The 24,148-nt window shown below is 46.0% G+C and overlaps 1 protein-coding gene across 1 annotated transcript in view; it reads right to left on the bottom strand.

The window, feature by feature from the left end:
- Positions 1-23,483, bottom strand: part of LOC124014316 (potassium voltage-gated channel subfamily D member 2-like) — a 178,213-nt gene extending 154,730 nt beyond the window's left edge. The window contains exons 1-2 of the mRNA XM_046329164.1: positions 22,863-23,483; positions 21,331-22,531 (exon numbers count right to left, since the gene is read on the bottom strand). Of these exons, the coding sequence (XP_046185120.1) occupies positions 21,331-22,442 (1,112 nt within the window). The 5' untranslated portion in view covers positions 22,443-22,531; positions 22,863-23,483. The remainder of the gene's footprint in view (positions 1-21,330; positions 22,532-22,862) is intronic.
- Positions 23,484-24,148: the final 665 nt, after the last annotated feature.

Raw genomic sequence — 24,148 nt, 5'->3', positions numbered from 1 at the left:
AGCAGAGAAGAAAATGAGAAAAATAGAGGGGAAATGGCTGAGTCTCGTGGAAAGGTGGCAGCCATATTTTTTTTATATTTATGAATTCCTCATAGCCCATTATTCCAGTCATCAAGGCCCAGGGCCGCTCCATTTCCCTTTTAAATGCCCCTCTCGTTTAGACACCATTACTCACAGCCAGCAGCATTGGCTACACACGTTTTACACGTCTGTCAGCAAGCTCAGATGGAGAGAACCCAGAAGCCAGAGGAGGAGGGATGAGAGAGACTGAGAGTGATAATAGAAGAGGGGGCCCCTTTGGATATATAGATGTTAAAAAATGAAAAGGACTGTGGTTAAGTGATCTGGGAGATGAGTGATTGATAGGAAAGTGTGGTTGATTTCTCTCTGTTTAGAGCTGTCCACTACCCTATCCTCGATTCAAGGCATTAAGACAAAGGGTCAAGATCTTGATAAATACTGTAGCTGGGATAGGGGACGATCCAAAACCACTTCTGAAAAACAGTGCTGGGTTCAAAATAAACCACGATGACGATGCAGGTGTGTGAGTGTGCGTACGCTCGCGCCCATGTGTCCTCTGTAAAAGAGGTGATTAACTCTGGGGCGCACACAGGTTTAAGAGTGGCATCCACTCTCCTTCCTCTAGCTCATAGACCGTGGCCTGGTGTGCCCCACTACCCACACACATAAAGCACGCCACACACCTGCTGTACCAGTCCTGTGTTCACTCTGCCAGCTGGTAGAAAAATAGAAGGTTACTGTACAGGTTTCAATGTGTCATCTCCCTGCATATTTTACCTTGTGAAAAATGCCCTGGTCGTAGTGTGAACTCTGCCGGAGCTGTAACTTCAACGCAATTCACATGAATGAGACACTGTGACATGCAGCATGCAAGTCTTTCTCCCACTGAGGAGGGTTGGGGCCAACACAAGCATAGATGTAACAGACAAGCAATCAAATCCTTGACTACTGTATGCCTCTCCCCGTGTTTCCTTCTCGATCTGTTGCTTTTCTATGTGAGTTTGTGAAAGTGGTAGCCAATCAGGTAGCAGCCTGGGGAAGACATGTCTGAAACAGGTTCTGATAACAGACTCTTATCTATGTGATGGAGGAACCACACAACACAGAGAGACACCCGAAAATACAGGGGGAATGGATGGAGGGAGGGATAGACAGGGATAGACAGGGGAGAGAGAAGGTGTGTCGATGTGGATAGAGGGAGAGGAGGAGAAGACGAGAGAGGGAGAGGAGGAGAAGACGAGAGAGGGAGAGGAGGAGAAGACGAGAGAGGGAGAGGAGGAGAAGACGAGAGAGGGAGAGGAGAAGAAGACGAGAGAGGGAGAGGAGGAGAAGACGAGAGAGGTAGAGGAGAAGAAGACGAGAGAGGGAGAGGAGAAGAAGACGAGAGAGGGAGAGGAGGAGAAGACGAGAGAGGTAGAGGAGAAGAAGACGAGAGAGGGATAGGAGGAGAAGACGAGAGAGGTAGAGGAGAAGAAGACGAGAGAGGGAGAGGAGAAGAAGACGAGAGAGGGAGAGGGAGGAGAAGACGAGAGAGGTAGAGGAGAAGAAGACGAGAGAGGGAGAGGAGGAGAAGACGAGAGAGGGAGAGGAGAAGAAGACGAGAGAGGGAGAGGAGGAGAAGACGAGAGAGGGAGAGGAGGAGAAGACGAGAGAGGGAGAGGAGAAGAAGACGAGAGAGGTAGAGGAGAAGAAGACGAGAGAGGGAGAGGAGGAGAAGACGAGTGAGGTAGAGGAGAAGAAGACGAGAGAGGGAGAGGAGAAGAAGACGAGAGAGGGAGAGGAGGAGAAGACGAGAGAGGTAGAGGAGAAGAAGACGAGAGAGGGAGAGGAGGAGAAGACGAGAGAGGGAGAGGAGAAGAAGACGAGAGAGGGAGAGGAGGAGAAGACGAGAGAGGGAGAGGAGGAGAAGACGAGAGAGGTAGAGGAGAAGAAGACGAGAGAGGGAGAGGAGGAGAAGACGAGAGAGGGAGAGGAGAAGAAGACGAGAGAGGGAGAGGAGGAGAAGACGAGAGAGGGGAGAGGAGGAGAAGACGAGAGAGGGAGAGGAGAAGAAGACGAGAGAGGAGAGGAGGAGAAAGAAGACGAGAGAGGGAGAGGAGGAGAAGACGAGAGAGGGAGCGGAGGGAAGACGAGAGAGACGGAGGAGAGAGGGAGAGGAGGGGAAGACGAGAGGGGGAGAGGAGGAGAAGACGAGAGGGGGAGAGGAGGAGAAGACGAGAGAGGGAGAGGACGAGAAGACGAGAGGGGGAGAGGAGGAGAAGATGAGAGAGGGAGAGGAGGAGAAGACGAGAGGGGGAGAGGAGGAGAAGACGAGAGGGGGAGAGGAGGAGAAGACGAGAGAGGGAGAGGAGGAGAAGACGAGAGAGGGAGAGGAGGAGAAGATGAGAGAGGGAGAGGAGGAGAAGACGAGAGAGGGAGAGGAGGAGAAGACGAGAGAGGGAGAGGAGGAGAAGACGAGAGAGGGAGAGGAGAAGAAGACGAGAGAGGGAGAGGAGAAGAAGAGGGAGATACAGTGGATACGTTTGTGTGTTTTGGATTGTACCCTGCCACCACCACCTCACTCAGTCCTCTCTCCTGTCAATATAATGGCTTCACAGTGGCAGCGTAATGACAGAAGAAACCATTCTCATTTGGTCCCCGCGGAGAAAGCTCAAATCCCACCATTCCATCCTACACTAATCTAATCATTCTTCCATCACTCCCCCATCTCTCTTCCTCCTCCCCTCTCTATTGCAGTTCTAGAGAGTGAGGCAGGTGAGATCTTGGCATTCAAACAAGTCATTTTGCCGCTAATCTCGATTGTAGCCGCAAACCCATTACTGAGAATTGACATTATCTCCCACCTCTTTGCACACACACACACACACACACACACACACACACACACACACACACACACACACACACACACACACACACACACACACACACACACACACACACACACACACACACACACACACACACACACACACACACACACACACACACACACACACACATTCTATCATACACATGTACACTAACGTTCAAAAGTTTGGGGTTGATCAATTCTCAATTCTTCTGATCATTCTGAAACTCATCAGTCTATTCTTGTTCTGAGAAATGAAGGCTATTCCATGTGAGAAATTGCCAAGAAACTGAAGATCTCGTACAAGCTGGGTACTACTCCCTTCACAGAACAGCGCAAACTGGCCCTAACCAGAATAGAAAGAGGAGTGGGAGGCCCCGGTGCACAACTGAACAAGAGGACAAGTACATTAGAGTGTCTAGTTTGAGAAACAGATGTCTCACAAGTCCTCAACTGGCAGCTTCATTAAATAGTACCCGCAAAACACCAGTCGCAAGATCAACAGTGAGGAGGCGACTTTGGCCTTCTCGGCATAGTTGCAAAGAAAAAGCCAAATCTCAGACTGGCTAATAAAAAGAAAAGATTACAATGGGCAAAAGAACTGTTTAGAAGGCCAGTGTCCCGGAGTTGCCTCTTCAATGTTGACATTGAGACTGGTGTTTTGCGGGTACTATTTAATGAAGCTGCCAGTTGAAGACTTGTGAGGCATCTGTTTCTCAAACAATTATGTTAGCTGTGCTAACATAATTGCAAAAGTGTTTTCTAATGATCAATTAGCCTTTTAAAATGATAAACTTGGATTAGCTAACACAACGTGCCATTGGAAAACAGGAGTGATGGTTGCTGATAATGGGCCTCTGTACGCCTATGTAGATATTCCATTAAAAATCAGCCGTTTCCAGCTACAATAGTCATTCTTAACAGCAACACGTGTTCATCTCTGTGTGTGCGGGTGAATTGTGTGAGTGTGTCTTGTCTTCCTCAGTAATAATCACTATCTATTCTCATCAAATCAGACATACAAACAAGAAAGAGAAGAAAAAAATGGAAGAGAGATAAAAAGCCTAACATCATAACAGTCATTCTCGGGTGAGCTGGGAATGGTACATGTTCAGCATGGTAAACCATATCAATCATCATTCACAGTCATAACCCATGTCAGTCATCATTCACTATGTCTCTTGAGAGAGAGAGAGAGAGAGAGAGAGAGAGAGAGAGAGAGAGAGAGAGAGAGAGAGAGAGAGAGAGAGAGAGAGAGAGAGAGAGAGAGAGATGGGTTTGACAGGGGGAAATTAAAAAGTGAAAATGTGACAAAGGGGTGAGGATAGGAGAAAACAGAGGGGGTACACACTCTCTCACATGGGCGAGAAAGGGGGGAGTCGGGAGAACAGGAGTCCCTGGCTGCCCAGTGTTCTGGTTTTGATCCCCCTAATGCTCCCCCTATTCTAATAAAGGTGCCAGGCAGAACCAATGATTTACAGCCCATGATTTACTGGGGGACCGAATACCCCCACCCACCTGGCTGTGGCCTGCTCACACAGTCATAATAGCCGCTCTCCCCTCCCTATATCACACACATCCAGATGGGTTTATAGACCAGCCTCTACTGGGCCATGGTTGTGACCAGACCGTAGAGCTAGAGGGAAGTAGATTGGCAGAGTATATCTCCACTGTGCTGACAAGGCTTGTCGCATCCATATCTGATCTATGATCAGTTCCATATCTATGGCAGACAGAGGAGGAGGTTCTGTTGTGAATATGTGGGATGAATTGTGTGGGGTGTTTTTGGATCATGCATCAAAATGCTGATCTAATTGTTCAAGTTCTACTTTCCTTTTGCTGACACCAATTGTTCTACGGCCCAATGCGTACAGAAAGAAGGAAGTCAGAGAGAAACAGAGAGAGAATTCCATGTAGAAGCAGGAACGTCTGAGCTGTATTCTCCTGACGGTCTCTTCTGGGTGCTCTCCTGTTTGAGCGTCTCCCCCCACTGCTCTCTGATCTAACAGAGATGGCAGGGTGTGTGTGTGGCACTGAGGAGGAGTGTGAATGTGCCCAGAGCGAGAGAGAAGGATGGAGGACGAATGTGTGTTCGCGTTAGGGATAGAGGAGGGATGTGTGTGTGTGTGTGTGTGTGTGTGTGTGTGTGTGTGTGTGTGTGTGTGTGTGTGTGTGTGTGTGTGTGTGTGTGTGTGTGTGTGTGTGTGTGTGTGTGTGTGTGTGTGTGTGTGTGTGTGTGTGTGTGTGTGTGTGTGTGTAGTGGTCGGTGGCCGTCGAGCAGCGTATTTATCTCAGTGTAATGGCACATCATTAATATTCACAGCTAGCTCCGGATCAATGATCCTTGGCAGCCTGGCTATTATTTCATTTCTTGTATCTAAAAAGGCATAGCAAGGATTCAGCTAAATTGTTTTGAGTTGTTTTGGCTGAGTCGTCACAAAGACTTACGCAGGAAGGAGTGGAGCAAGGGAGGTAGAGATGGGTTGGGATATGCTAAACTTCCGGGGGGGGGGCGGTAGAAAGAGATATACAGTACAGTATATACAGTATTGCTGCGTTAGCACGACTACAACTCAAGAATACAATTGCACTTCAACTAGCGACATCACCACTCAGAGAATGTGATAGGCAGAACATCAGAACTCTCAGGAAGCCTGACCCAGCCAATCAAATCTCGCTTGAGACCTGACTGAAAGCTGTCTGTCTGAAACAAATTTTTCAATGTTAACCATTCTACTGTTGAGCCAAGTCAGTCAACAGTTACTGTACCTCAAAAACCCATTATCTACCAGGCGACTGGCAGGGAGAGAGGAGGAGGAGGGAGGAAGAAGAGGAGGGAAGGAACAGAAAGGGGAAGGACAGAGAGAGGAAGAAGGTGTAGGGAGAAAGCTGAGGGAAACAGTGGGAGGAGGAATGTCAAGGCAAAAGGGGGAAGATACGTGTGAGGGATTCCATCAGGGTCACACCCCTCGCCCTGGACACCACCTCTGGGAGCAATCGGAATGTGCTGCGTCAGTCAGCAGTGTTGCGCTGAACATAACGGTTTGAGAGCAGACAGAACCCACCAGTTAGATGGGCAGTGTAGCATCACACAGTGTAGCTGAACATATGCTGTAGGGGGACTCAAATCAGCAACCCCGAGAGGGTGGCTAAGCATTAGGCTAATGGAGGTGGCTGCCATAGTGCTTTGTTCATGCGGCTGAACAGCACACACACAATTATAGTTAAATGCACTGTGTTATCGGGGCTAAATTTCCACATTAGCGTGAATATCTGTGTTAGTGTAGCCTACTGAGACAGTCTGTTATTATAGCTAACACATGCATAACGCGTTAGCTAAAAACACTACGTTAGGAGTTAGAGAATCCATGATCGTATTTGCGGCTAAAACACAAGCACACACATAGTATTAGTTAGGCTGATCACATCGCTGTAGCGGTTAAGTTGTGTTCGTTAACAGTCCATAAGTAGAGCTGGTCATATGCTGTAAGACAAGGTAAAAACACACAGCATTATGTTTATACAGTTATACAGTTAAAAAGACTTGTTGTACACCAGATACACACAACGTCAGCATAGCGGAACACTTATTTCTATTGGTTAGTCAAGAAGAAGTTAGCCCAAAATAGTGTTTGAGTTCCCAGAGAGTGTGTGTACGCTAGCAGCATGCTAGCTAAGTGAGATGCATTACTCCTGCCGCTCCCTGTGTTCTCATTCAGATGGGGATGAAGGGTATGATGTCAGGCACGCGCTCTACTTCACTAAGAACTGTGTCGGCACTTCACTGCTGCTAACTAGCCACCAACTGTACTGTACTGTACTGCTGAACTGTACTGTACTGCTGTACTGCTGCATACACATACACACACATGCACACAACAGAGAGGGTGATGTGTCTATTATAATGAGGTTACAGGGAGATTTCTCCCCGGCAGTAGACGGTTTCAAGGCCAGACAGACGTGTGTGAGTGTCAGACGCTTAGGAGAGAAGAGACGAAAGAAAGCGAGAGAGAGAGAGAGAGAGAGAGAGAGAGAGAGAGAGAGAGAGAGAGAGAGAGAGAGAGAGAGAGAGAGAGAGAGAGAGAGAGAGAGAGGAGACAGAAAGCAAGATAGACAGAGAGGGAGAGAAGTGAAGTGTGAGAGAGAGAGAGAGACAGAGAGACAGACAGAGAGGGAGGGAGATGGAAGACAGGAGAGAGAGACGATTTAAACATGAGACCACCTCTCTAGCTATCTGCCCAAAAGCAGAAGACCTTGCCACCGTTCGCCACGCTGTCTTGTCGACCTATCCAGTCATCTCTCATTGGCCTGAACAGGGATGAAAGCAGCAGAGTGAACAACCTTTCAACCTATCTCTAGGAAAAACCCTCCACTCCCTCACAGCCAAGACATGTGTGTGTGTGTGTGTGTGTGTGTGTGTGTGTGTGTGTGTGTGTGTGTGTGTGTGTGTGTGTGTGTGTGTGTGTGTGTGTGTGTGTGTGTGTGTGTGTGTGTGTGTGTGTGTGTGTGTGTGTGTGTGTGTGTGTGTGTGTGTGTGTGTGTGTGTGTGTGTGTGTGATCGCATGTGCTATCTTGCATGTGTGTCTATAATGTTTGAGTTGGGTTAAATTGGAATCCTCAATGCATTCTTCAAACTGTCAACTGTCTCCCTCTGAGAAGCATGGGCGTATGACATTCAGATGTCTAAGACAGGACACCGGAGTATCATAGACTGTGTGACAGTGTGCAGAGAGCAGTGCTGCGGGAGGAGACACGAGGGGATGGGAAGGGACAGCTGATGGTAAATGGATTGCGTTCCTCGGGGGAGGTGTGTCTTGCCACCATAACGTCCTCTCTCTGTCCGTTCAGCACGACCCTGTATCCCTCCATGAGCACTGATAAGCTGCCATTAACACACCGTTAACACTGACCTCTGTACAATATCAAACAAGAATGATTGTATGATACAGCCAACAGGGTTGAAGGAGCTCAGGACAGTCTTAGAGAGAGAGAGAGAGAGAGAGAGAGAGAGAGAGAGAGAGAGAGAGAGAGAGAGAGAGAGAGAGAGAGAGAGAGAGAGAGAGAGAGAGAGAGAGAGAGAGAGAAAACTCCCAAAATGAGATACCTTTGTCCCTTTATCAAGGGCTCAACCCTCTGATCTGTGCAGTTCACTGCAAGGGATGCCTAGCCCTATGAGGATTTGCAGCTTCAATGGACCACAGAGAGAGACTGTTTGGGAGTCAGGAATACAGGCTATACCACAATGTATCTGCTGTGGACATGATAAATCAGATTCAAACAAAGTGGTACAGTGGAATATGGTCCGAACTCAAGGCTTTAGTCAATTTAATCTTTGGTTCAAATGTTGGGCCAGAGATTGATCATAAGCATAGCACAAGGTAACGCACCAAATCTTTTATGTTATTATTTCTACAAGCACTGTGTTCAAAGCTTTTCAGCATTTTTCAGTGGGAAACACTCAAGAACGCTTGCTGAGCCTTTCAAGCCGAGCCGGGGGCAGACAGAGACAGAGGGCCCCTCTGAGATAGCTAGACAGACAGACGCAAAAATAACCCTTTTTATTCAATTAAAACGCCAATGCCGGAACATCCAAGGTGAGCAGCGGCCCTGCAGACAAACAGGCCTTCCTGGCTCTCCTTCTTTCTTTCCTATCTTCTTTCTCACTGTTCTTTTTCTTCATCTCCTCAGCTTGCCTCTCGACTGTATGTTGTTGTGCTCAGGTCCCCCCCCGTGTCTGGCTAAGTGTAGAAGTCTAACAAAGCCCAGCAGGCACACATAAAGTCATGTCTTTGTGCCAGAGCAACGAGTCTCTTTCCAGCACAGGTGCACTGTTAACCTTCAATGGAGGAAAATGACATCTCTGAGTCTTTGGTATGACTTGTCGATAAACAGATCAATGATTGCTATGAAAAAAAAGAGAGAGCACTGTATTTACTAACAGAAGGAGTATGAGCACGAGCCAACCTTCGAGGTAGACAATGTGATGATCGAGAAAGAACTGTGGTGTGTATTCATGGATGCCAAGGGAAGCCAAATCCCCCCCCCCAAAAAAAACTGACCAGTAAAAAAATAAAAAACATACCAATGTCTTTCGTCTCTCTGTGTTTCTTAATGTTTCTTCAATCCGGAAGAGGCTGAATGTATCTCACAGGAGAAAGCACACGTGTGAGCAAAACCGCACCCCTCTGTCTCTGTATTTGTAGACCATCTATAGGATGCTGTCTGCTGAAAAAGAGTATGACATTGTTGTCGCCCATAGCATTGAATGCAAGGGAAGTCAGCGAGCATTTGGCCTCCCTTTTAAAAAAAGTGTCAAATAATAGCTAAACGGAGTGAGCTCAACTGTGTATGGTCCTGGTGCACTAAAAATAAAGTGTCAAGGGAAGCCAGTTTGGATTTGGCTTCACACCAATCACATCACATCAAAAGCAAAAAGACAGAAACAACTTGCATTGTTGCATCTCGTTATTGCTGTTGTCCTCCGGTGGCTAGCTAGCTAAAATTGGCACATTCCTAAATTAGCCATGGATGGAAATAGGGATATGGACTTGTGGTTTTACTTAATTCTTCGTACTGACCAATGATTATAAAGGCAATTCTAATCCAACAATAAATTCATACATTTTTCTGCCCCTGGCCTGAGAGGATGGAAGTTCAATATTCAGCTAGATATAGAAGGCCGTTAACTAGCTGGCTCATTATTGCCCGATAAAGGAAGCATTTTAGCCAGGTAGCCTAGGATAACAAAAACTAAAAGTGTGTACTGTATGACAGAGTCATAGACCCTTTAGGCAACATGAAAGAGAGAAGGATGGCATGTTTTTCTACTTGCACGCACACACACACACACACACACACACACACACACACACACACACACACACACACACACACACACACACACACACACACACACACACACACACACACACACACACACACACACACACACACACACACACACACACACACACACACACACACACACAGAGAGAGAGAGAGAGAAATCAGGACCATGGACAGCCACATCATATTTAGCTTACGTTGATTGGACTAAATCATTTTGGAAATGGTGCTGGAATAGTGGAGGCAGCTCCTGTTTTCTTTGCGACTTGCAGTAACTCTCTGTGGTTCTAAATCAATAGTTGTTAAGGTTGTAAGAAAACGTTGGAAACATTAACTTGCTTGACCATGCAGTAGGTCATGTAACTGTCTGTTACATGCAATGTGCTTTGTGGACTTCAACGGACAGAGGTTGATATCCGCTTTTGTGATGAAACAAAGATGTGGTTAAATTTATTCTGTCACTGTGTCTTTTTATTGTCTCGGTTTTAGGCCTATGAAGTAACAGGTTCTAGAGAAAACAACAATTATCACAACACATAGGTTGTAAAATGTTTTTTTCCCCCCTAGCTTGGCTTCCCTGGTGATTTTACCCACGCACCGCTACTGAGCGAGAGTGAGAGAAAGAGAGAACGATAAAGAGCTGAAGAGAGAGAAAGGGACAAAGAAAATAGAAAATAAGGTGTATCTCTGACCCCAAGCACGTTTCATTCTCCACTGGTTTGTGCTTTCATTTATAGTGCCTGGTGTTTGTGTGTGTGTGTGTGTGTGTGTGTGTGTGTGTGTGTGTGTGTGTGTGTGTGTGTGTGTGTGTGTGTGTGTGTGTGTGTGTGTGTGTGTGTGTGTGTGTGTGTGTGTGTGCGCGTGCGCGTGCGTGTGCGTGTGCGTGTGTGTGTATGTACATGGACGCATACATTTCTGTGTATTTCTGAGTGCCTGTATGTGTTTCACTTGACATGCACCATTTGCAAGGCGTTCTACCCCCCGTTCCACTCCATTTGAGCAGACATCCTGAGAACAGCAAAATGTCCAGTTAGGCCCTGGCTCTAAATGCACCTTGAAGCACAGAGGAATAAGCTAGGGCTCATGCTCCTCATAGCAACACAGCCAACACATGATAGCCCAGCCATACACAAATGAAAACAAGGTTGTACAGTAACACAGCTCAGTAGAGGACTATTGACTCCCTGCCTGTCTCCTGTCCATCTCCTACTGCGTGTGTGGGCCACAGAGCCCACCAGTCACCGTCTGTCGCTCTCTTGTTTGTATTAAGACATAATCAATGGAAGAAGACAAGAGGTCTGGATAAGTGACTGGTTGAAAGGCTGTTTAGGGGAATTCATTAACATATTGTACTGTACAGTGTATTAGGATGCAACATAGTGCCTTTCTCAATTACTGTATATGAGTGTACAAAGCTATCGATCCCGTGACAACGTTCATTCCTACGTGAATACTCAATAGCGCATCGAGGCCAAGTGAAGTCAGTTAAGCTGGTGTCTGATATGCAGTTTGAGCTACTCCAGAACGTGACGTTGCAGGCTAGCTCAGTGCTGCCCCCTTTCATTGAGTAACTTGAGTTCAAAGCAGACCGAGGTACTGTGGGCTAACTTATTCTTTGTGCAATTTCACTGTTTTCAAAATCGAGTTCTCACTTCCTGTTTGGATTTCTTCTCAGGTTTTTGTCTGCCATATGAGTTCTGTTATACTCAGACATATTTCAAACAGTTGTAGAAACTTCAGAGTGTTTTCTACCCACCAGTAATAATAATGCATATATTCACATCTGGGAAAGAGTAGGAGGCAGTTTACTCTGGGCACGCCTTTCATCCAAAAGTGAAAATGCTGCCCCCTATCCCCAACAGGTTAAAGGACATACATCTGGTGTATAAGAAGCAATTATTGGTACCATAATTGTCTTAAAAAATATATATTTACACAAAGATTGACCACAAATATTGCCATTTCCCCATTCACTATAATGGGGATCCTGTTTTCTGCAAACAATGCCTACAGTACCGCGGTTGGCCTTGAACGTCTGTCGCTTCAATGGAAGTGGGCAGTCCTTTTCCCCTGGCATTTCTATTGTAACTTGAGTAATGTCTTGTTCTAGTTGCAAACGCCTGTGCGGGCGGCAGTACACCCAACGTTGTTGAACCGCAAATAATAGAACACAGTTGAGATTTAACTTGAAAAAGCTTGTCCCTCGTCTCCCTGTTGCGTTCATAATATTTTACGAGCTGAAAAGGCAAATCTTCCAAGCAGAAAGTAATCCTGTATGGAGAATAGAGGTTGTCGTCATAAAAGGCTTTTATGCAAGAGAGGTGTGTAAATACACCCGTTTGAAGGTGTTCGCTAGGTCAATAGCTAGCTTTTTCAGAGAAACAAACAAAGCTAGCTGTGTTTATGGATGTAACGCAATACAGGAAGTAGTGCCAAAATGTATATGCCAATCTGTCAGTCAATCTCTTTCTCAAAAACAAACTGTGAATCACCCTCTCCCTGCCACTGAAATCTCCATCTCTCTCTCCCAAAACAACTCTTTATTTCTTCAACTGTTTGTTTCTCTACGCACCTCTCAAAAAACAGCATAATGTTAGCCGTTACCATTTATGATACTATGTCATTGAGATCATTTCCTCATCATACAGAACCACCATTATGATACCACCTGACCAACCGTCCAACAGCACCAAAGCCCGGGCCAAGCTCCATCGGTAAAGGCTGCAGCCTGCAGTTGAAGCCTTCCTCAGCGATGTTCTCTTCTGTTCTCTCCTCCTCTCTCTGGGTTGACAAGCCATCCTTTCTTCTCCAGCGCGTCTCTAGGTGGCTTCATTAAAGATCCTATCTAAAATAATCACTTAACCGCGCTATACAAGAGTGCGTGTGCGTTTGTGTGTGTTTGTGTGCGCGCGCGCGTGCATGAGTGTGTGTGTGTGTGTGTTAGATCCTAACCCATGCAGCATAACAAATTAATTCAATTAGGCCCATCCTCATCCACTGTTAATAGCATATATAAGCCACCCAGAGACAGAGAGAAAGAAGAGAGAGAGATGGGGTGTAGAGAGATGGGCGACACTGAGCAAGACACCCCAAAGGTAGAGTAAAGAACACCAAGTTTCAAGTTGCATTTGTCGTACGGGATACGCATGTTGTACATCATCCAATGAAATGCTTACTTGCAGGTTCCTTCTCGACAACGCAACAACAATAAGAAATGTCAAAGATAAGAATACGAACATAAAGTAAATGACAGAAAAGGGGATAAAGATTTTAGAAAAGGTATAATAGAGGAAGGGAAAATGTATAGTACACTGATGTACACGTGTATTGGAGAAGGGGGCCACTGTATACATGTAGCAGTATAATAAGAGTCTGGTAGCAGCAGATGTGTGCTACGGTGCGGAGAATTAGAGCAGTCCACTTCAAGTGTTCAGCAGTCTGATGGCTTATAGAGAGAAACGGTCTCTGAGCCTGTTGGTATCAGACCTCGTGCTTCGATTAGCGTCTGCCTGACGGTATGGGAGAGATCAGCTCCTGGCTGGGGTGTGTGGGGTCCTTGATGATGACCAGGTTTTTTTTGTTTACATATTACTCATGTAAGTGCAAAACCTAACAAAACTCAATGTTCAGCGAACACTAAACCCTTAAAGCTGTTGTATGGGTGTGATTTGCAACAGGCGTGGATGGTATGAGAGGAAATCGATGCCTTTACCACCGATTGTAGCTGCCAACTCAATTTCAAATATGAATCAGAGACAGCCCTCACTTGTCTTTGATCGATTCGCGTTCTTGCTGGGCTCTGAAATTGCCTCGTTGGACTGGACCTCTCTACATAATCGTCATCACTAACACCGCCACAAAGTCCGAATTGTGGCTAAACCCCACCCATTTCTACCATTTCTAACCCTAACCTTAACCCTAACCTTAACCAACCTGCTAACCTTATGCCTAACACTAACCTTAAATTAAGACTTCAAAGTGATGCTAGCCTGGTTATTGTCTGGCCCTGAATGCCGAACACCTGCCAATCAGAGAAGACAGTGGTAACAACACAACCACCTCTTAACCCAGTTGGCCTGCTCACCTGAAATCTGCTTCCTCCCTCTGTTCCTCTCTGCCGCCCGCCGCGCTGTAACTGGTGCCTGACATCTGAGTGTACTGTATGATTTGATCTGTTTATTAATTCACTTCCTGGATATTAAAAGCCTTCTGATGAGGACATGGAGAGAGGGGGAGAGGGAGGGAGGTGAGGAGCATGGGGGGGAGATGGAGACAAAGGGAGTAATAGAGAGGGGGGAGAGAGGAAGAGAGGAAAAAGAGGGAGAGAGAGAGTGAGACGGGAAAGGGAGGGTGGAGAGACAGAAAGAAGGGGAGAGAAATACAGAAAGAGGGATGAAGAGAGAGAGAGAGATACAGCGATGAATAAACATGTACAGCTCCAGAGTTCTGTTTACCCAGAGATGAGGGTCAGAGTGTGTTCCACTATAGTAGGTAGTTGGACTGTATCACCTGTATAGACAGGGGACTATGCCACGACATGTCAGGTAGTTACAGGAAGTCAAGCAGTTAGGCATGTTGACATAGATACTGTGCATACAGCAGAACATCTCAACATCACACACACACACACGCACACACACACACACACAAGCAAGAATGGAGACACAATGACATAAACATGACTGAAACACACACAGTACACACAAGACAAACGTATGCACACACGTGCGCTAATAACGATTGTTTAAAACCAGAAATTAGAAAATGGTAAAACATAAAATATTGTGAATCATTTATATTTCAAGAACCCCAGTAGGAATGGAAGAAGCCGTCATTATCAGATGCGAGGAAGGAGCAAATATTTGTTTTTCAATTTCAATTATATTCCGTTGTTGTACTGTAGAAATCATTATTAGATGAATGGACAGATCATTAAACACATTCACACAAAAGCAGCTCAAGCAGTCTTTATACACTACAGAAAAGAAAAAAACCTTTCCCAAAAGTCATTGCAGTTTTTTAAATCGATAGATGTCTGAGCACACGCTGCACTGGAATCCAATTTCAAATCCTTAAATCTTTATTTAAACAAACAGCTGGTGAACAAAGAAGTGAGGAATCGAATTGTAATACGCCCTCACTCCGGGAACCCTCTACACATTGATATATGATATGTAATATAATATGATATATGACATGTGATATAACATGTATCAACGATATGGATAGAGTAAGAAAGGTGTCTGTGCGAGTACAACTCCATATAGGAATGAGATTAGGATTCAACACGACACAGGAACATCAGTCCCAGCGTTACCACACAGCGTTACCATAATTATGTCATTGCAACAATAGTTAAAAGTAAATCATCCTCATCTGCCACTTCCATTCCACTCCGTTCGGGTACGTGGTCAAATGAACTGTCGCCTCTCCTGTCGTAGTTCAGCCTCTAATTGTCAAAGTCCCATGCTGCGACATGGTTGGTCACATGGCGGGAGCGTGTGGTGAGCAGAACTGCACATTTGGGCCACCGTCTGTGACATAATTGGGCATCTACTCCGTCACGTGACTTTGATAGAATCTGACCATTTCTGATGGATGTTTTCGAAACACTCATTTAGTTCATTCATCTGATTTCTTAGATGAAACACGCACATCCCCGACAACATCTAGCATGGGTTAATCTGGAGTCTTTTTTACACCGCCTGCTGGTTTGCTTTCTCAATTTAGCTCAGTAACCTTGTTCCCCAGGTCTAAACCAGTCACCAACCAACCAGCCGTTCAGAGACAACAATCATGAAAACCAGCAGACACTGAAGCCCTCCAGGCCTAATGTCAACCGGCCCTATATTAAAGGGAAATGTCACTAGAGTCAACCAGCCCTATATTAAAGGGAAATGTCACTAGAGTCAACCAGCCCTATATTAAAGGGAAATGTCACTAGAGTCAACCAGCCCTATATTAAAGGGAAATGTCATTAGAGTCGACCAGCACTCTATTAAAGGGAAATGTCACTAGAGTCAACCAGCCCTATATTAAAGGGAAATGTCACTAGAGTCAACCAGCACTATATTAAAGGGAAATGTCACTAGAGTCAACCAGCCCTATATTAAAGGGAAATGTCACTAGAGTCAACCAGCACTATATTAAAGGGAAATGTCACTAGAGTCAACCAGCACTATATTAAAGGGAAATGTTATTAGAGTCAACCAGCACTATATTAAAGGGAAATGTTATTAGAGTCAACCAGCACTATATTAAAGGGAAATGTTATTAGAGTCAACCAGCACTATATTAAAGGGAAATGTTATTAGAGTCAACCAGCACTATATTAAAGGGAAATGTCACTAGAGTCAACCAGCACTATATTAAAGGGAAATGTTATTAGAGTCAACCAGCACTATATTAAAGGGAAATGTTATTAGAGTCAACCAGCACTATATTAAAGGGAAATGTTATTAGAGTCAACCAGCACTATATTAAAGGGAAATGTTATTAGAGTCAACCAGCACTATATTAAAGGGAAATGTTATTAGAGTCAACCAGTACTATATTAAAGGGAAATGTCACTAGAGTCAACCAGCACTATATTAAAGGGAAATGTCACTAGAGTCAACCAGCACTATATTAAAGGGAAATGTTATTAGAGTCAACCAGCACTATATTAAAGGGAAATGTCACTAGAGTCAACCAGCACTATATTAAAGGGAAATGTCATTAGAGTCAACCACCCCTATATTAAAGGGAAATGTCACTAGAGTCAACCAGCACTATATTAAAGGGAAATGTCACTAGAGTCAACCAGCGCTATATTAAAGGGAAATGTTATTAGAGTCAACCAGCGCTATATTAAAGGGAAATGTTATTAGAGTCAACCAGCCCTATATTAAAGGGAAATGTTATTAGAGTCAACCAGCACTATATTAAAGGGAAATGTTATTAGAGTCAACCAGCGCTATATTAAAGGGAAATGTTATTAGAGTCAACCAGCCCTATATTAAAGGGAAATGTTATTAGAGTCAACCAGCACTATATTAAAGGGAAATGTTATTAGAGTCAACCAGCACTATATTAAAGGGAAATGTTATTAGAGTCAACCAGCACTATATTAAAGGGAAATGTTATTAGAGTCAACCAGCACTATATTAAAGGGAAATGTTATTAGAGTCAACCAGCACTATATTAAAGGGAAATGTTATTAGAGTCAACCAGCACTATATTAAAGGGAAATGTTATTAGAGTCAACCAGCACTATATTAAAGGGAAATGTTATTAGAGTCAACCAGCACTATATTAAAGGGAAATGTTATTAGAGTCAACCAGCACTATATTAAAGGGAAATGTTATTAGAGTCAACCAGCACTATATTAAAGGGAAATGTTATTAGAGTCAACCAGCACTATATTAAAGGGAAATGTTATTAGAGTCAACCAGCACTATATTAAAGGGAAATGTTATTAGAGTCAACCAGCACTATATTAAAGGGAAATGTCACTAGTCAACCAGCCCTATGTTGGGGCGGCAGCGTAGCCTAGTGGTTAGAGTGTTGGATTAGTAACTGGAAGGTTGCAAGTTCAAACCCCCGAGCTGACAAGGTACAATTCTGTCATTCTGCCCCTGAACAGGCAGTTAACCCACTGTTCCTAGGCCATCATTGAAAGTAAGTAACTGCACAGATCAGAAGTTTGATAAAGGGACAAAGGTGTCTCATTTAGGGAGTTTGCTGACTTCCCCACTCTCCTATCTCTCTCTCTCTCTCTGTCATTGCCTGTCTTTCACTCTTCCTCTGTCAGTCTATTAGTGTCTCTCCCTCTCTCCACTCAGCATCTCCAGTAGCGACAGCTGCTTCAGTAATGGATGCCGTTTGACAGTGAATAAGCCAATTAGAATGGCAGTGATTTAATTGGCCCCGGACGATTTCACTAAATCCACAAACGAGTCAATTAGTGGGACCGTGAGGGGCCAGGGGGGCAGAAGCAGGACAAGGGGGTTAAGCTGTGATACTGATTCAAGTTATTCAAGTGTTACACATTCTAGAACCACCGTGGTTATCATTTGACTTTGCACTTTGCTGGTCGTCTAAGAACATTTGATTAATTGATTAATTCAAATTGTTCACCTCCCAATTTTTGATATACATGGACAAAGGCACACACACACACACACACACACACACACACACACACACACACACACACACACACACACACACACACACACACACACACACACACACACACACACACACACACACACACACACACACACACACACACACACACACACACACACACACACACACACTGCCTCCATTCCAGGTCCGGGGATAGCCAAACTGAGGGATTCCTGGCCGTACTAACTGGATCACAGGCTGGAAGGAGAATTGGCTGAAATTAGGCCGTAATTCAGTGGGAACTCAACTGGATTTGTCTCTGGCTGCGTGTCTGCCTAGGTACAGCATGGACACGCAGTGTACACAGTACAATATGAACCTCTGGGCAACTGCAGCACAGGAGCCAGACGTTATACAACATGATACTGCAGGTCAGAGACAGGCTGGGGATTTGAGAGAGCTAGCAACAGTAAGAGGCTTAGGTATACTTAAGCAATAAGGCCTGGGGGGGTGTGGTATATGGCCAATATACCACGGGAAAAGGCTGTTCTTAGCCACGACGCAACGTGGAGTGCCTGGATGCAGCCCTTAGCCATGGTATATTGGCCATGTACCACAAACCCCTGAGGTGCCTTACTACTATTATAAACTGGTTAATAACGTAATAAGAATAGTACAAATAAATGTTTTGTCATACCCGTGGTATACAGTCTGATATACCATGGCTGTCAGCCAATCAGAATTAAGGGCTCCAACCACGAATTTAAAATGGTGAATTTGGTGCAGCCAGTGATACTGCTAGAGTATATGGGTGCATTGAGCAATGTGGAGTGCTGCAGTGGGCTCATAAAAGACACAGCACGGAGAGAAAACTCATACTGCTCTCTGCTATGCCTTCTTATCTCTCTCTCTCTCTCTCTGTCTCGCTCTCTCTGTCTCTCTCTCTCTGTCTCTCTCTCTTTCTCTCTCTCTGTCATGCCACCTTTATCTCACTCCCTCTCTCTTTGCCCTTTCTCCAAATTTCCCTATGACCTTATCCTTCTCTTTTTCTATATTTTTTCTCTTTCCCTCCCTCCTCCTCTCTCTTTTACCTGCTTCACTGAGCACACCTCCCTCCCCTCCCGTGCTCCCTGCAGTTCCCAGCCACAGATCCATCCCTGTCTCTGGTCCCCTGGCAAGGTAATGAGACATTAAAGAACGATAGCCTACGTCCGCTTAAGAGCTATGTCCTTGCTCAATCTACCAAAACACTCCTTGCACGCACGCACGTACGAGCACACACACACACACACACGCCCACACACACAGACACACACATTTGAGAGAATTGTAGGGATTTTTACAGAGATGAGTACTTGACATGTATTTATTTAGGTAATACGGTCCATCATACACTCGATTCATCCAATGGCTTTTTGTGAGGCACTGGACCGATGCAACAGAATAGAAACACATGACTGTGTGTTCATACTCTTAAACAAAGGCTAATGCAGCTGTGTAGTCACCACCTGTCAAGCCCTGGGCACAGTAAACATAGACTGGCCTCAGGTACTGCCATCACCCGCACACACACTGGCACTGCAGCCAGAAACACACAACACACAGTAACCAGCTGATTGACATATCGGCAAAACAAAGAGGTGAGGCTTCTATTATGAGTCAACAGAGTGGTTTCTGGTTGTGGATGGGAGCTTGGCTGTGTTTCAGTGAGGTTAGTGTGTGTGTGTGTTTGAGTGGGAGTGAGAGAAGGTTGCTTTTCTTCACTGAGTTTCTTTGTCTCAGGCCTAGCTCATTAACAGAAAGGCCAAGACACGCACATGCACACACACACACACACACACACACACACACACACACACACACACACACACACACACACACACACACACACACACACACACACACACACACACACACACACACACACACACACACACACACACACACACACACACACACACACACACACACACACACACACACACACACACACACACACACACACACACACACAGAAAGAACAAGCCACTCCTACTGCGTCAGCCATTAGCTCAGTGGAGAGTGTGAACCAGTAATTGCATTTTGTTATTGATATCATTCAATCTGACAGTGGGGACATGCAACTACACAAATTACACACAATGAGGTGTGGCAATCTATTCCTCTCCCTCTTTCTCTCGGCCACTATTTTCTCTCCATCCCTCCCCTTCTACACATGCAATTACAGAATGAAGTAATCAGAACACAACAGGCCTTCCAATCAAATTAATTGAGAGACTCATATAGACAAACTGTCAGGCAGTAGGCTCAATAATGAACAAAACAAACCAATCAAATAGAGAAATATCATCTCTTGACCTATGAGTAATTGAGCCTTGTGAAATCCATCATGTTAACTATGACGCTGACACTCCACGTTTGTGTTCATGAGCCGAATGGACTTCAACGGCGCTGTGATCAAAGTATCAGACGTGGGTTTTAGCGCTCCATTTGATTACCACTTTAGAGGCTGATTCACACCCGTGAACTGTTGGCAAGGAAAGTAACAGAAATGCTAGAGCACGCAATGCTGAAGAGAGGCGCAGCGCTTCGTTTCAGCACCGTGGAGAGCGCACAGTACTGCACTGCCATGTGTCTGCTCCGCTTCAGCACCGCGGAGAGCGCAATGCAACTGCTATGCTTGCGGCTCTGATTCCCCACAGCGCGCCACTCTCTTTTTCAACACCATGGAGAGCGGACAATAGGCTACTACTGCACAGCGCAGGTGGGAGTAACCGGCAAACGCGTCAATGAACCGTAGCCCGAGGATTCATATTAATGAATGGGTGTACACATCAACAGCAACACGGTGACATAATATGCCTCTTGCACAGGTTAGAGTGCAGCTCTGCAGACACTTTTCAAACTGAGTATGGCTAAATTGAATCAACTGTAAGCTAAATAAGAGAGGAGCAACCAAAAGAGAATATAAGCCCACTGTGCATGTGTGTGTGTGTGTGTGGGGGGGGGGGGGTTGGGGGGGGGGGCAAGAGAGTTATGCTGTGTGAGAGAAATCTATTGCAGTATATTCTGATTTAAATTTTGAATCTTGTCATTGATCTCTCTCTGCTCCTCCCATGTTTTCTATGTATAGCTCTCTTCATTTGACAGTGTTGAAGAGGTGTGAATCTTAATGATGAGAACTGCTGCAGTGCTTAGGATATGATGACATCATAGGCCTACAGTTTGGCCTGTGAATAAGGTAAATGCCTCTGAGGCCTTTGAATGTGAATGTTGTGTGAATGCCCTAAACCGTTCACTTGAGGGGTGCTTCATGTAAATGGGGATTTAGGCAGTCCTCAGACATTTACCCAACTGTCCATTCACACTGCAGCTGCATGGAGAGAACGCAAAGGAGAGCACAACAGCAAACCAATGCTGCTGATTTAGGGTCGAAAACATAACCCCTGAGCACTTGATCACACATCTGCACTGTATGGTAAACTGGATCGCCACCTACCCCAGAGTTGTCATCGTGACGATGGTGTACCAGAAGGCGGCCGGGATGCTGGTGAACTTGCTGGCCGAGGAGCCCTTCTCGGCATAGAACATGACAGTGGCGAAGATGATGATGGCCATGGTGAGGGAGAAGAGCAGGAAGCCCAGCTCCGAGGCGCAGCTCTTCAGCGTGTAGCCCAGGATGCGCAGCCCCGCAGAGTGGCGGGAGAATTTGAAAATCCTGAAAACCCGGAAGACCCTCAGGGTGACGAAGGCCCCGCTGACGTCCTCGTTGTCCGTCATGACCAGGCCGATGTAATAGGGCATAATGGCCACCACATCGATGACACTCATCACGCTTTTGATGAAGTTCCAGCGGCTGGGCGCCGCCATTAGACGCAGCAGGTACTCCACGGTGAAGATCATGACGCAGGCCGTATCCAGACAGAAAAATGCCAAGGCGTACCGCTCCCCGCACGAGACCTGTTTGACCCGATTTGGCAAAGTCCCGCACGGGACAGTCTCCACCACGTTGGCCATCACGGAAACAGCAATGAAGAAGCCGGTGACATAATAAAACACCAGGGCCATGGTGCTCGTGTGGGGGTTCTCGAAGGCCCGCCACATGGTTTCTCGGAATGTCATATCCGGCGGGACCATATCGTTCTGGTTCTCGCTGTCCTCGTCATCCTGGATTCTCTCCTGGTTCTCCCGCCGCCGGTCCTTGTACTCTTCATAGCAACAGTCCCCTATGATCTCCGGTATGATCCCAAAGAAGGACAGCTCCTCATCGTAGGCCGAGATGCACTCCTGGCGCGGGTAGTGCAGCTTCCCGGTACGATAGAAGTTCAGAATGTGTCTGAAAATATCCGGGTCACGGTCGAAAAAGTATTCGTTTGTCTCCTCGTGGAAGAAGAATTCCCGCTCCGTGCTGCCCAGTAAAGTGTCCGGGTACCGCTCCAATGTATTCCGCCACGTCTGGAACTTCTGACCGCTGACATTGAGTAAGATGAGCCCGTCCTGTTTTCGCCGGTTGTCAGGTGGAGGCGTCGGCATGGGCGCACTGGCTACCGGCATCCATCCTATTGCAGCCGCCCGGGCGAATGGTAACCACGCCGCCACTCCCGCTGCCATGGTGACCCACTGTGTGAGACCCGGTCCCGGTGAAGAGCTCTCGACGCTCCGGTGGGCGATCACAGAACCACAGCGCGGCGAGAGGACATCTGGAAAGGCAACCCAAGCATTAGCCTACTCATATGGCTACACTGTAACAAATCATGCATGGCTGATATGAATATATCGTCCACTTGCTGTTCATTCTGTTTGCTTCTGAAACTCAATAAATAATCAAATCGAAATGCATTGCACAGACATGTCCCACGTATATCCCTACTGTCGTCGATAGTGAATATAAATCGTGAGAGCGAGTAGTCAATGGTTCTAGTAACAGTGACTCCACCGAACCAATATTTAGCAGTATAACATGCATGATTCAACGGCAATAGTCTGGAAATTGAAAGCACATACAACAGACTAATAATGTAGCCCACTCACCTCTGCGTAAAAGCGACTGGTTTGAATAAAAATAAAGATTTCCGTTCTCTTTCTAATATAAAACAATCCTCTCTGCACACAGAAGTATGCAGAATATTATCCCCTTGGAAAAGTGATTGAAACGAACCAGCAACAAGTTTAACACGGGGGTAATTCCGTACTCCAAACACCGGGAAAGACTTGGCTCCAATCATACAAGGACATTCTCGAGCTCTTTCTCTTGCCAAACACCACCTTGAAGATCAGCTCGCGCCTCCGGCGTCGTTATCCTTCCTAGAGCTCAAGTTTTTCACTGTGATCCTCTTCGGAGACCAATGACTGTATGGGCCGAGTCCACACCGACAACTGTGCTCTGTGTTCGCAGCTGAATCGCGAAAGGACATAAAATCACATACACACACACACACTGACACACACGCGCTCACCACATACACACACAAATACACAAGTGTGCCACCACCATATCCACAAGCTGCCGCTCCAGCTCAAAATGTCACCAGCGTAGGCAACCGTTGAATAATTATATAATAACCACCAGAGAGAGAAGGGGAATCAATAACCGAATTCGCGGAATCGTTTAAGGAGAGCAACAAATGGGAGTATGGAAGTTGTTGGCTCAGCTGTCTCTCCTCTCCGCCACTCTCACTGTTGTGCAGCTGCGCGGAAGAACCAAGTTCCTCTCCCCAGTTTGTTGGGGGCGTGTCTCGCGCTCCGGGCATCCTTTAACTTCTGTGTAATCAAATGGAGCGTTCCTCATTGATGCCTTGCGGATACCCCGTTATGCACGACCGTGTCATCATTAACCAAATATCTTACTGAAACGGACACCGTACAGGCGGTCAGTCCCGGAGGCAGTGTGAAATTATACCAAACCGTACTGACAGAGTAGTATCACATCAAAGCAACAGCCTGCAGTACGTTGTGCATAAAATGAGCTTTGACTGAAAGTGTATTTGCAGGTGGTTGCTAATACACAGGCCGTTGTTCCAGCCTCCTTCTCTCTGGGCACTGTCACTGATGCTCAGCCGGAGCACCGCTAGATGGAGACAGTTTTCAGGTGAGAGGGGAGCCCACGGAGCCGAGGGCGTAGTGGAGAGCATCTGTATCTGTTCTGTATCTGTTCTCCCCTCAGCTCTCAGCAAACGTCGTCGGAGACTTTATAGACGTCATCAACGTGATGGATGTATGTCATTGTCTAGCGCCGTGAGCATTGACCCCCACCCGACAGCACTCATCCCTGGAGAAGACACTCAAGCCCCCGAGGATAATCTGTAAGGCGGCATGTA

Source organism: Oncorhynchus gorbuscha, linkage group LG25 (assembly GCF_021184085.1).
Source record: "Oncorhynchus gorbuscha isolate QuinsamMale2020 ecotype Even-year linkage group LG25, OgorEven_v1.0, whole genome shotgun sequence".
NCBI classification, from domain to species: domain Eukaryota; kingdom Metazoa; phylum Chordata; class Actinopteri; order Salmoniformes; family Salmonidae; genus Oncorhynchus; species Oncorhynchus gorbuscha.
The sequence above is the reverse complement of the archived record's forward strand: the minus strand, read 5'-3'. Positions and strand labels throughout refer to the sequence as shown.